At 40.0% G+C, this 14892-nt stretch overlaps 1 protein-coding gene across 4 annotated transcripts in view; it reads right to left on the bottom strand.

Annotated features, from left to right (window-relative positions):
• The window catches only part of LOC108937610 (neural cell adhesion molecule 2), a 234994-nt gene extending 223631 nt beyond the window's left edge, over nt 1-11363 (bottom strand). For all 4 annotated transcript variants that reach the window (XM_018757633.2, XM_018757650.2, XM_018757642.2 and 1 more), the window contains exon 1: nt 11169-11363. In XM_018757633.2, the coding sequence (XP_018613149.1) occupies nt 11169-11220 (52 nt within the window). In that variant the 5' untranslated portion in view covers nt 11221-11363. The remainder of the gene's footprint in view (nt 1-11168) is intronic.
• Nucleotides 11364-14892: the final 3529 nt, after the last annotated feature.

Raw genomic sequence — 14892 nt, 5'->3', positions numbered from 1 at the left:
AATGACACACAAAAGTAGGACGCAGTAGTACATTGTCATCTCAGTGTACACTTACTCAGTTCTGGGAAGGCAGCCTGATGCTGGATTCAAACGTCATCTGCTACAATTACCCTCTCTAAAAATATAAGAAGGGCAAGGGGGTCGCCTCCCACTGGAAAGCTGCATTATTACTTATTGAGACGTAAAATATGAGTAGAGCATGGAGGTCACTTCCCCAAGACAAACTGCGTTATTACTTATGGAAAAGTCCTCTCCAGATGGCAGGCCCTTCGTCAGACCTTCACGCAGAGCAGTTTGCTCTCCACCCATCTATTTGTCCCACCAGTCAGTGAGTGGTTCCATAACATATACAAGCACACAAGAGTTTTGTCTCAACATGTCACGTTGTTGACACAGCTGCCTTACCATAGCAAATTATTTTTTTATTTTCTTATTTATTTATTTACAATTATCTAGTATAATAAAGCCAGGATCATTTCTTATAATTATGTCTTTGCCCTAATGAGGTAAATTCTCTGACTTTGATGGAGAGCAATTTCCTGGTTCTTCCCCCAGCTTTGGAAATGTAAACTAATTGATTTTCCTTTATCTGAAACACTTAAAAATGAGAGAGAGGCTTGTCTTTGCTTCTTTCAAAGTTATCACCATCTCTGTGAATTTCTGAACTACAACTGTTATTTCTATTATACCAGTGACTGTCAGTAACTGCTCGCCCAAGTGAGGGTCACAATGGTCCAGAGCCTATTCTGAAATCATGGGACACAACACCAGGAGAATTAAGCCTAGACATACTGGCTAGTCCATTGCAGTATTACATAATATATTATGTAGAAACACCCTGACAAATAATAACATAGGTGCAGTTATGTACACAGACAATAGGAACAAAACACAATGTAAGCCATATAGGTATGTTGTGCCACTAAAAATATATTCCAATATATAGACACTTCAGGTCTATATGCACAAATCTCAGACTCAGAAGAGTGCACAAGGCCAGCTGGCTCCACTGAATGGCCTTATCATTTCTGCAGATGTCAGGAGTAAAAAATGGGTGAAATGGAGCTGTTTAATCCAGCGACCTGAAACCCAGGTGGATGGGGGTCTTGAGAGGGAGAAGAAGCAAGTGAAGGCTCTGATAAGACTGCCATGGGACAGAGAGGCAGGGAGAGAGAGTGAGAGGGAAGAAAGAGTTGAAGGAAAGAGGCAGAGAGAGAGAGTGAGATCCTCTTAATCTACCTTAGCAGGGTATAAATGTGACCAAGGCTCTCGGATGCTTACACAGGTGCTGCCTGAATCAGAAAGCCACTCTTCCACACCCCTTGGAGCTGTATCTTCTCTGTCCCCTACAGTCAGGCTGTACTTCTCTTTAACTGGACCAAAGCCTTTTTCAGCCACAATGCTGCATAAAAAATCATGACAGATATTGAATATTGTTGCCATCTGACTCACAGAGATACTGGAGATAATATAAAACAGCATAAACTCAGCAGCAGTGGTCAACTGCAGTGCAAGGAACAACAAGGCCATCTTTCTACCTATCATATCTCTCCCAGTTAAAACTCGAAGTGAAGCTCTTTTGCATTTCTGTTTAGATAACAATTTTTTGCTTTTATCATGCATGCAACCTTCCAGTGTGCTTTAGTAATGCTACTGCTGAAATTATTTGGCATGAATGTGTCAAGTAAGGATCCACACCTCGGTACACAAAGCGTGCAACGTGCCACACCTGTGCAAATCTCTTGCACACCTGCCAGACTCTTCATGCTGATGACTTATAAGGAGTACTTGTGGTCAAGGTTCACATGGAGCTACCTTGGAGACAGCCTGATTCATTTTCTTCAGAATGACACAGGCATTCCATATAGGCCAACATGGAATGGCTGACCTTAAGAATCAGACAGCACCATAATAAGAATTTATAAAAAGACAGGCAATACTATATCCGCTACTATGAGCCAGTTCGGGTTACACCCATAACAATGTGCAGGTTGAAGGGAGTATGACATATTATAAATATAGAATGAGTCACGGTCACAAGACAGAGTGAGAAGCAATATATCTGGGCCAGTACCACAAAAACTGAATATGCTGCAGGAAAGGCAAAGGAAATATAATATCCATCAGGTCCAAACAGTTTTCTAGGCACTGCAAAATTCCTCTGTATTTAATTTACCCACTTACTCATTCACAAAAAAAAAAAAAACCCTACTTTGTATGTACTGTTAATGTTTCCTCCGTTTAGAAATCCGTACACAAAAGATTCAGGTACATGTGTGTGCCTGTTTCTCTGCCTCTGTATGTGTGGTGTACATGATTGCCTTCTCGTACGTAAGTCTGCATGTTCTCTTTAATAAAAGCAAAAAAAAAAAAAAAAAAAGATTAAAAAATTAAAAAGGTAAATGTATTTATCATAGTATCCCAGTGTTCTATGTATATATGCCTTAGACTGATGTAAATAATATCGCATCACAAATGGGCCACACCATTAGGAGGTGATCCCAGAAAAATACTCATGTCCCTGACAGGAAAGCCAGAATAACACGGGACTCACTCCTGTGGGGCGGATGTGCTAACTGACGGACTACCCATGCTGTCAGTCTTTAAGTGCTCCTGCTTGGTGTTTGCAGGCCATGACTCCAGTCACAGTGGGGTAACATGGATTGCGGTGTTTTTCTTTCCGGGCAGGCAGAACACCGTGTCAGGAAGACAGGTGATTAATACCACGGTGCCAGCTGCCATCCCCCTCCCCATGGGCTTGCTCCACTTAATGTTGCTACTTGTTAAAGGATGAGGATTCATGCTTTTACATGGCGCTATCCCACGCACACATGAAAGTGCTTGTGCACACACCAACGCATCACATGCTGATGGAAGCATGGGCAACAAATGGAGTTTTCAAAGAATATACTCCCGTTCTTCCGCACACACACACAGCACTGTAGACTCTAAGGCACAGAAAGCGTCATAGTGGGGGAAGGGTATGTTGGGTATGTCACTTGGGAGGTTCACAGTATATGTGTTTTGAGAGGCCAAAGAGCTACTAATTAACTCCTTCAGGGTTATATGTGCAGCAAATTTGGGAAAGTTCTCGATTGCTGTAGGAATCCGGTGGACGGAAAGTAGAAGAAAAGAATCAAATGAGCCATAGGAAATCAGACAACAAGTGGAAAACTTGCTGGTATTTTTATCGGTGTTTTCATCCATGAGCGAGTCTTGGGGGGAACCTCTTATGTGCCTCATTAGTCTATGATGATTGAAGGTGGGTCCTCTGTCTCAGACCATGTGGCATGTCCAATTACTGATTCCGTAGCCCAGATATGAAGCAATATAAATAGTAACATCTTACCTTTGGTTACCTGAAATTATTTGCATGCCTCAATACATGTTCCAAGTCTTTCTTTTTCAGCTTAGCCTTGTACCTATTGTACTTTTTGAAGAACCTTACTACAAACATAGGGGAGGTGGTGGTGCAGTGGGTTTAGCTGGGTCCTGCTCTCTGAGGGGCCTGGGGTTCAAGTCCTGCTTGGAGTGCCTTGCAACGGACTGACATCCTGTCCTGGGTGTGTCCCCTCCCCCTCCAGCCTTACGCCCTGTGTTGCTGGGTTAGGCTCCGGTTCTCTGTGACCCTGCTCAGGACATGCGGCTTCAGACAGTGTGTGTGATTATGAGTGTAAACTGAAATACGTGTTATTTTCCAGTTTCTTCTTCTTTTTCTGCACCCTTCCTGACTAGATAAGCAACTATTTGGTGAATTATTAATACGTATATTTCTGTCTACCTAAGTAATCATCTTGCTATATCCCACAGTATGTCATGTGAAAATGAAATGCCATTTACAGGAATAAAATATTTGAAAATGGTCTGCATTTCCCTCGTAAAGTTCTGTTACAAAACAGGAAAGTTACATTTGAAATCTTAACAACGGACTAGAGAATCTGATACAAATTTTACACATGAATACATTGTTTCTTCATCATTTATCTGTGTATTGACTATGTGGGTATTTAGTCATGCAACAAATAAAATGACAAAGGAAGATTTCTGCTGGTGCAAAAACCTGAGTTGAAACTGTCGATCCATTTTAAATGTATTTTCAGAAGACCTCACTGGGAAAAAATTCCACCATTATTCAAAAGAGTTCAACCATAGTTATGCATCTGATTCAAAACCATAAACTTCAAGCTCCAGCTTCACTGGTCTAACTACTTATCTCCACAGATTGAACAATGACAAAACAGCACAATATATGCAATATTGAGGCTGAGCTGTCTTTCATTAGCATGTATAATTTATTACAGAGAGATTACTTTATAACAGACTTTTACCTTCCAAGAGCCTTTTAGATTTGTTTCAGTGACACTGAACAAAAAAAGGTGACAGTCAGTTCAGACAATATTTAAATTAGTATTTAACCAGCTACCCTTTCACCATGTATCCCTTATAACTACTCATCCAATATGAATCTGGAGCGAGTGAAGTCAGTCGATTCCAAGACATGTTTAATTCATCAATGCTTACCGTGCAGTCAAGAAGTTCCAATGACCTCCACCAAATGACCCGTGAAGAGTGATTATAATCGCAAAGTCAATATCTCTTATCAAGGCCACAGTCACTTGGAGGTTTTGATTGGATGGCTTCATTCTACCCGCCAACCCATCAGATTGTGAGGTATTGACCAGCTTTCTATCTATATCAATTAACTATCATCAAAAGGGATTGTTTTTTAGATTTAAAAGGAAATGTGTTATAAAAATACCAATTTAAATACTGTACGCAATATGCCACTCTATTTTCATACAAAGGATGCATTGTCTTACTTATTTGCCCATCTGTTCATACATTTAAACTTTTTTTGCCCCAGCATCACCTGTCAGTAAAACAGTTTTTGACTTTTTTTTTCCCCCTTGTTTTATTTTTTTAGAGAAAATCAATTTTGCCGCTATGGATCTATGGGTATTGTCTTGTTTTACAGCTAAGACTCCATTTAATTCTGAGTTCCCACTGAGGCCATTAAACGTTTACAATAAGAGCACTAGAGCAGCAGCAAGGGAGATCTGAAACAAAGCCTGTGTCTTTTTTCAGTATTCAAGCAGTGTTCAAACAGTGTGAGCATGTCCATTACTCTGCTCTTAATAATTATTAAGGCTTCACATAGTGTACCATATAAACACACTTTGTTGGGTGAACCTCTCAACACGCATGAATACATTAAAGTCATCATCCATCACTCTTATTCTTACTTAATCAGACAGGCAATTAAAATCAAAAAATGCAAGAAGCAGTAAAAGAAAGGTAATCCACTTTTCAACAGTAAAATTCCACAATGAATGTGATAATGGAGAGTTCTGACGTGTTCCTCAACATTCAGTCATGAAAATCATGATTTCCTCAGTATTTCTCATGATTTTAAGTATGGCTACTAAGCTTGAACACCCTCATTCTCAATTTCTCACTGTCTAGCACACAAACACCCATAGATATGCATAGTTGGAAAGAGTGGAGGAGCACTGTGAAAGAGCACTGCCTTCCTCTATTAAAGAATCCAGGAAAGTGATGTTCTGACAAGCCAAAGAACATTGAAATCAAAACAAGGATTAGAACCAACAACAAAATGTCCTTCAAAATATGCATTTTTTGGAGGTGGGGGCAAGGAGTAAAAAAAAAACATTTTATATTTCGGCATAAAACAATACATATTTTGGTCTAACTCGCCGAAATATGAAGGCATTATTAAAAATCTTGTCTTTACATAACATTCTCCTGTCTTGGAGACTGTAAACACTCATCTTTGTGCTGCTTAAAGGACACAAAAGCAAGGATGACTACATATTAAATAGTGTAAAGTTCCCAATGCTTAAACAAACATAGTAAGTGGTACACTTCAGATTAAATGCCCAAATACATTTATCTTACCTTAAAAAAAGGAAAGCAGTCTAGAACACAGTGGCTATAACCACATTAAGGGTATCCCCTCCCTTCAGCTACAAGGTCAGAGAAGTTTATCCACTTATAGTAAAGCTACAACATTAGTACTTTCTAAAGTGGTTAAAAGAAAAAAAAAAATCAAAACTCCTACAAAAAAATTATGAAGTCAATTTATGACATTCATGAAAACAAGAGGGTAGCTACTCCTTAATGATGCCACTGGCTGCTAATGAACACATTGCTAATATCCAGTTATAATTAGTTTAAATATGTAAAATGAAAAGTAAAGAGACAAAAAACAGATACGTGTGTATGAAATATGTACTATAGTTGTACCATACTCTATTAAAAAATAAAAATTTCAGCCTGATTTATGTGAACAAAAAAAATACTATTTAAGTGCTAAAAAGCCAGGGACTGGAACGGCACAGATGTAGATGCATCTAAATACAAGCTAGGCAATAAAGCCCAACAATGTTCAAAGTAATATCAATATTTGGAGTAAATTTCCCTGCAGCTGCTGTGTAACAGGCCTCTCTCAGTAAGCGTTGCATAGAATGATATATCTATCTGCAATTAGTATTGCATCTGAAACACAGAAAAATAAACTTTGTATAATTCAGATGCCTGGTGCCTGGGTCAATTCATTGAATTGATTTTACTCAAAAAACTCCCTCAAGGGATAACTCCACATTCAGATGACTTGCATAGTCTGTTTTATTAATGAATACTATGACAATCAATTCACTATGGATAAGTGTAAGATATATATAACTTTTAATGCTCAAAGAGTCATTAATCAAATACAGCTAAAAACAACCTTTACAGTATGTTTAAACATCTAAAAAGATATGACTGCCAAGGCAAAATGCTATGTCTAAATTTTCTGTCAAAAGGACAAGATTCACACTGACCTGGTTTCTATTTTAAGCTGCATGAAATAAAAATTATGGTACATGCAGTCAGAAATTCTAAAATGTAGACCTGGCAGCAATCTCGGTCACTACCAGACACCAATAAAGCCAACATAACCTCTTCAGATCCAAGGTTTTATTTGAAAAGAAACTCTGGTAACCACCTCCCTTAGAAATAAACTGGAACATGAATGAAAACCAAAGGCAGCATGAGAGAAAAAAATGCTCTTCATTTTTATCAGTGGATGTCGCCTTCCAACTTCAAAATATAACAGAATGTTCTTTTCCCTCCAACAAGTGTATTCATATTCCATAATAATATTGAGTGCAACCAATATACAGAGCATTTCTGTGCCTTTGTACCAGAACAGGATTTATTCAGAACACGCTTTGCACAAGTGCTTTAACATGTCACGATGGTCATTAGTACACACAGTGGGAGGTACAAGGCTTTTTTTTTTTTCTTGTATCTGTTGTCTAAGTCTTTGTGAAATATAATGTACATAACTTTTCTCTTATAAACTGAACTATGAACTTAACTAGCTCACTATACCTGAGTGCATATATATAAGTACAACAAACACTGATCCTACATGCTAGTTATTTCTAGTATCTTACAGTTTCTCCAACACAGCTTACATTGTTCAACTACTTACAGTGATTTACCCATGTTTACAGTAGGATAATGTCTTTCGGAGCACTTCAGGGAAAGTCCCTTGCACTATAGCAAGAGGTGGGATTCAAGCATATTTTGTTTTAGTACAAGGAAGCACCTCTAACCACAAGGTGACAATACCTGAGCATGTAAAAATGCAATGCTGAATATTAGGGCCAACGACATCCAGTTCCCATGTAGCAAACCGTTACACAACATCAGGCTCCATTTGGGTCACCTGGCTTTACCGGAGCAACAGGTCACTCTTGCAGAACCAGGACTGTTCAATTAAAAAATGCTTGCTGTATGTCTGTATATCAGTATAAGTGTGCGAGAGGAAGAGAGACAGAAACACGGGAAAAGTTCAGAGAGGACAACCCACTGCCCCTGCTTTTTTGTTACTAGTCCTGTCTCTTATAAGTGTGCACCGTGGAGACTGTTAACTCGAGCACTTCACACAGGGAGATGCTTTGTGTCCTAGTGTAAATCTGTCACTGCTCCTGCTGTTCACATTTCTCAGGAATATTCTTAAACGTACAGTAATTACATCAATGCCAGTTGGAATCATGCATAACTGTAATGAAGAACACAGTTAATATTACCATTTTACTGAAAGTGCACAACTCTCAAAAAGCTTGTTGAAAACCTTCTAAAAAAAATCAACAGTATTTCCATATAAACGTTCTCCGTATGATGGCAAAAAGCCATTTTGCTTAACCCCAGATAACTACTTAACTTCGTCACATTACAATTTCAACCAGAGAAAATTACATATTATTGTCAAACAGCTCAATTATATGAATTATGCATTTGTGATTTATATATGAAAGAAAAGAAAAAACATATAAGACATCAAACACTGGTTTGTTTATCCACTCACAAAGCGGCTATAATAGGACCTAATCCGTCAGCAGGACGACTATTTCTGAAGATGGCTGAACAAGATAGCCAGAAATGTGATCAGAGAACTGAGCTCAATCTAGTGAATCTAAATAAGCCCTTTGTCCCTTTGTTCAGTGCTCAATACAGTTTTGTCAGATCCGAGAGTGATTATTATCTATAGTTGTTTACCGATTGATCTTGGCACAATGAGACTGCTTCTCAGTGACACATGGTCATTCGGTTTGTAAAATTCCTGTCATGTTGCTGTGTTGCTCCATCAGTCCCACTTTCTCACTTTACATATCTCTCATCTACTTGGCAGCTCCTTGGTATATAATAAAGCTACTTGGTAGACAGAGGAACTGTGGTGCACAACATTTGATCATATAAAGTAGCTGGAGGTTCCGATGAAGGCGCTGAATTCATTAAGTCAAAGTGTTAATTGCTACAGGGACTATCAGGGTGGGCATTGATAATGCCAATTTTGCCTTTACTGTTACTATAATCATGATCCTTGCCATCATCACCATCATTATCCTCATAGACCTCAAGACCCAACTTATCCAGCTGCTACAGTGTGGTCTTTTGGTCAATGTTATGGGGCAGCACCTGAAGCACCACCTGAAGCACCACCTGAAACAAAACACCTAGACGTGGCAGAAACAATGTGGTCTTTCGGTCGATGTTATGACCTTCGGAAGCGACAGAGCACCACATGAAGCACCACCTGAAAGACAAATGGAAGCTGAAGTCTTTATGTTGGGTCCCCAAAGCAGCTCCTTCACCATTACTTGATGTCTCTCTGAACCTACATCTGCACAGACCGTTAAGGTGATACGAAGGGTTCCTACATTGATTGAAATTTGTTTTAAAAAAACTTTCATTTAGGACATTAGGATTAGCTTAAGATGCGAAGGACACAACGGATGGCATTTATGAAAGATAAACTGCAGGACCGTTCGTATGATTAGTGAAATCATGTTTCACTTTTTCTAGTTCGTTTAAATAAGGCGTTAAAAATTCTAATGCACAAAAGCACTACTACCAAGGCAGAAAAAAAAAAAAAAAAACACCGACTGTTTGCGTATTTTTAATTCAGAACTCAAAAATGGAGCGGTAAAAGCCTTCTGGTATTTTCCAAGTGTCAAACTGTGCCCTCAGTTAAAGCGAAGTTTTAACCGGAAACGCGAATAAATGCCTATAACAAACACGCATAATAATTTAACAGTGTTTGTGATGCATTAGTTTTAACACAACAATTGCAGCCGGATCCAGCAACAGCTAGTATCGTACATTAGGACAACAAGACTTACAGCGCAACAACCACGACCAGTGAGGCTGAGTACATCAATGAAGGCTTCTTAAACGGTTTTAAATAAATATATATTATTACATGTAACATTATCATATGGTGCAAACAGCTAGCTAACATAGAGTGATGGATAATTCCAGATGTCAAAAACCGCGACACAATGTTTTAAAAATACCATTTTAAAGAGTATGAATATTGAATGTACTGTAAATGCTGTCTCACAGTATCATGGGCTTTACGTCACACACGGTATAAAGCAGTCGTGTAGTATAAGGAAATAAGTTTTTTTCCTTTTTTTTTTAAATTACAGGCTACTTCACAATCCCACAGTTAATATTCAACATTTCACATTTATTGGAGCTGGTAAGACTGGCCAAAGGAGATCGCATCGTGCTCAAATAACTGTGCTGAGGAATGAGCTCGCTCAGCCACTCCTCGCGCCAGAGCCGGGGACGCTCGCGCCAGGGTCCAATGCGTAGCTCTCTAGCCCCACCTGTCGTTCGGCGGTAAGAATAAGACGTGTCCGCACGTCCCGCTTTCGCTTCCTCGCGAACGCGCGCACTTCATACGCTCCCCAAGTTGAGCTCCGCGCAGCGTCTATTTCGTACCAACACCAGACCCTGCAAAGCAACGGGTAAAGGAACGTGCTTGCCTAATGATTAGTTACTGCCAGTTACTTCCAGGTATTTTCATTCCGCCTCCTTAACTGTAATCTTTGCACCCTGTAGTGGTATAAGATGAAGAATTGCAAAATACTAGTACTCGATTGTTTCTTAATCATCATGTCAATAAAGAATCAAGATAATCCTGGAAGTTTTGTTGATTCTCAGCAAAGCCGCTTATTTCACAGCAACTACTGTCATTTGATTGGCGTTTAACAAATGTGTCATTTCAAACTTCTCTCAGTTTATTACACAAACAGCGAGCGCGTTCACACTCGAGATGAGCCAGTAAATCGGCGTGTCCTGTGTGTGCCGCCGGTTACTAATCGGATTCGTTGCCATTAGATATGGCATGCCATATGAAATCAGCCGTTCTTTTTATTCGAAACGTCCACCATAAAGACGTCTACTCGCGTACACAAATGTCCTTCTCACCTTAGCAACCTCACACTATGTCACAATATCCAACTTCTGAGATATGATCATATAAACAGAAGCGATGTTACGTGTGCGTGGAAGAAGGAGAAAAACACCCAGATATGCATTCAAACCCCGCTCTTTAAAACACAGATTTTCTTTTTTTTTTTTCACCCCACTTAAAAGAACGTGTCCTAACTACAAAGCACCGCTCAGCTGGGAAATGCAACCCCTCCTCCTGCCGCTCCGGCCACATCTCCTTAACAACCTCGTGTCACACTCCGATCCGAAGCGCGCGCGCACACACACACACACACACACACACACACGCAGTGACTGGAGGGGACGAAACAAGCCGCACGCAACTTGTTCTTGCGCCAATTAAACCGCGCTCTTACCTCCACATCCGCACACGAGAAATCCGAACACGCAGGCGAGGCTGAGATTCATTTTTCACGGGCTGCGTGGAGGCGGCGGACAGCGGTGCGCGCTCACGGTGAGTTGGAAGCCCCTGTCTGTGTGAGGAAACGGAGCTAGTGGTCCCTTCTCGATCTCCGTCTCCAGCCCTCTCTCCCTCTCTCTCTCTCTCTCTCTCTCTCTCTCCCTCCTTCCCTCTCCCGCTGCTCCTCTCTCACTGTTCACTCGTTCACTGCCAAGTGTAAGGATGACACGCTGCGAAGCGCGAGCTCAATGCGCCAGTGTTCACAAACGGCAGGGGCCACGCGGCGCTCGCGCCCTCCACCCAAGGCTTATTTCTTCCCAGTTGACATTCATTTCCACACAGGCAATTAACACAAAAGCGGCAGCGACACCCCCCCACCCCTCAGTGATCCAGCAATAGTAATGTGCGAGCGACCCCCACAATTTTGTGCGAACTCCACTGGGTGCTATTCATATTTTTTGCACCCCACCCACCCCACCGATACCTGACAAATTGTCACCCCCACCCCCCTGTACCTAATGAGGACCAGAAGTAGCACGTGATTTTGCACAAGCCTGAAGAAGGCAGGTCCCAACGTCAGCCGAACTGTGCATTTCTTAATGTGCTGTGGCCCGCTGGCTTTTTCGGTAATTAGCTGTGATTGCAGTGGAGGAGTTGCGCTCCCAATGTATACATGTGAGTCATTCTTAATTCCAAGGATCCAGGGGGTTCCACTAATGTACAAGCAAGCCGATCTGTCCGCCGATTAATTAACTGTTTATTAAGTTATCTAATACATATTAATTAAGTTAATGGATAAGATCTATTGATAATGTTTATGGTCCCCAGAATAACTGACAAGTTCTTAAGAATTTGACATCCTCGAATAACCTGACATAACTGCAGGTTTGTTTAAAAAAGAAAAAAAAAATCCAATGGCATTCAAGACAAAAACATGTATTCTTTTACACTTAATAATAAAATATTAACTATTATAACAATATGTAGAATGTTCACATTTCTACATTTTCTCAAAACCCTCAGGAGCAATAACAATCTGACAAATAATGTGACATATAAAAGTAAGTGCAATCAGTTTAAAAAAAAAAAATGTGCCAGCTGTTACACAGCTGTTATTCTTGAATGTCTGGTCTTGGGTTCGCCAGTTTAAGGAGTTCGGTACAATTAGCTGGTCATGATGACGAATGGAAAACTGTTCATTGTTAACATAGGACATTAAAACATCTGTAGGATAATGACAATGCAATTTCTGGCTTAGTGTTCATTACGAGTGCAGTGAAGTGTTATAAAAAGGCTTACTTTTCCATATGTTTTCTGTATGTAAAATAATAAAACAGAGTTAAAAAGTTGGGGAAATTGGACTTTTTTGGACTAAATTTTTTGTGTCACTGATCACATCACAGAACTGCGGTATATGCTTATGTATGTTTTTTTCTTCTTTTTTTTTGTCCCCCCTCTGCCAGTTTTCTTTCAGTGCAGCAGAATCATGCGATCAAAATTTGAGACACACTACACTCATGCACATTAATGACATTGATTTCGCAACCCAAATACCATAGCCTAGCTTTTGCTGTCAGTGGAATGGATAAACCTTTAAAAGGTCTGTAATCATCCAATTTCTCACTCATTACATTGTTGAAGTTTAAAGTACCGGGCTGTACAAATGGTCCTGTGAGCTAATGGAGTCAAGTACAAAAAGAGCGGGCGCATAGTGTAAAAGGAGCTCAGCAGTCCCTAAAAAACACTGTGACACCTACTATTTTATACAATATACATACATTTATTGACCGTTCGGCACCAACAGAGGGGAATAATGGAGTAATAGCTGACAGTCTTTGCTATGCTGTACAGGTTATTGAGCTTGCATTGGTATGCTTTCCCAGAAACAAATTATTCCTAAGGACCACAAGGGTGCATTCAGTGGAAAAAAGGCATTTTTCAGGTTGTTTATTTCTTTTTTCAACCATGACAAAGATCACACCAGGTGTGATGTGCAAATTCACTGTTCCCTTGCCTCACCTATATTTATCCACAAACAACACAGGATGCACAGTTAAATAATCATCTACAAAAGTGGAATTGAGCACCTTCATATTTGACTGATTTCTGACATTTTTTTGCACAGACTATTTTTTTTTTTTGGATCCTTGTTTGTGCAGATGCGGCTGAAGTTAAAGGACTGCAGTGCAATAATTCCAGTTTTGGTTTTTTTAGGTTTCGAATAATTTTTCTGAATTTCTATAATATTTAGTGACCAGTGAGATTTTATATTTTAAACGAACTAAGAGGCAAACCCTTTAAAAATACACCATGGCAAGAATATGGTCTGAACACTAGGGCAGCATGGTGGCACAGCAAGTAGTGCTGCAGTCTCACCCTGCCCGGCTGGTGCAAAACGATATGGGTTTGATCCCCGTGCAGCCTGTGTGGAGTTTGCATGTTCTCCCCGTGTCCACGTGGGTTTCCTTCCACAGTTCAAAGACATGCTGTTTACGTTCACCCATAGTGTGTGGGTGATAGAGAGAGTCTATTTCCACTGATATATGGATGTGTGACCCATTGTAAGTAGTATACAGTATTAGCAGTGTCAGTCACCTTGATGAAAAAGGGGTGTGGACTGATAGCACTGCATTGGAAGTTGCTTTGAAGAAAAGTGTCTGCTAAATAAATAAATTTAACAAATAATAGATTTGTAAAGAGAGGAAGCACATCCACCTATAACCAGTAACTGCTTGTCCAATGCAGTGGTCCTTACTCTACAGCAAGGCACACACTGGACAGGACACTGGACAATCCCAGAGCAATCACACATGCACATAATGCACAGTCACCAATTCTCCCGTAATATGTCTTTGGATTGTGGGACAAACCCAGAGCATCTAGAGTAAACCCATGCAGACAGGGAGAGAACATGCTAGCTCAAACCAGACTAAGGTGAATTTGCACTTACATCCCAGGAGTTGTCAGGTTCCAGTGCTACCTGCTGCACCACTGTAGTGCTGTAATAGCAGTAGTTGTCTTCATATAATATAGCTTACTATATGCTATTTAATAAGAAAATGTCAAGGGGATCTGCGAGGTTTCTGAGCGCAAATGCATGAAACACATGGGCACAGAAGCACACGTGCAGCAATCTGCAATATGCAGTCATCTGAATGACTGAACGAGAGAATGTACACATGTCTCAATCTTCTGTACAAGGCAGTGTGACTCAAGTCGACAACATGGATGCACTTTTGCCCAAACCTTTTCTGGCATTACTGACACAGACACCAAATCCCAGTGGACAGTGCTTCAGAGACATTTGCTGACAAATCTCGGTTTCCTAGCAACATGTAATAATAGTCCAAAATAATTATTCTTGAATTTCCCTCGACTCTTCTCTCCTAGCACATTGCTGTACTGTACGTCCTTATGATTGGCCATTGCAATATAGCCAAAATGTGCTTATTTTAATTTGCAAGGTGCAGCATTTTTTTTGTTAGGCATACCATTAAAGTGTGCTAGCCGAAATGCATCTGTCTTTGGGGTAAATAAATAATAAATTCTGAAAAAGACGAGGTTTTTTCAATAGCTTTTTACGAGACATTCTTCATTATTTATTGAGTGTATGAAATATACTTGAGAGCATTTTCTAAGATATAGTTTACAATCCTCTGACCGCACAGTGTTTTTTCCAA

This window comes from Scleropages formosus, chromosome 12 (genome assembly GCF_900964775.1).
Source record: "Scleropages formosus chromosome 12, fSclFor1.1, whole genome shotgun sequence".
Classification (NCBI taxonomy): Eukaryota; Metazoa; Chordata; class Actinopteri; order Osteoglossiformes; family Osteoglossidae; genus Scleropages; species Scleropages formosus.
Note: the sequence above shows the minus strand (reverse complement) of the source record. Positions and strands in the feature narration are given on the sequence as shown.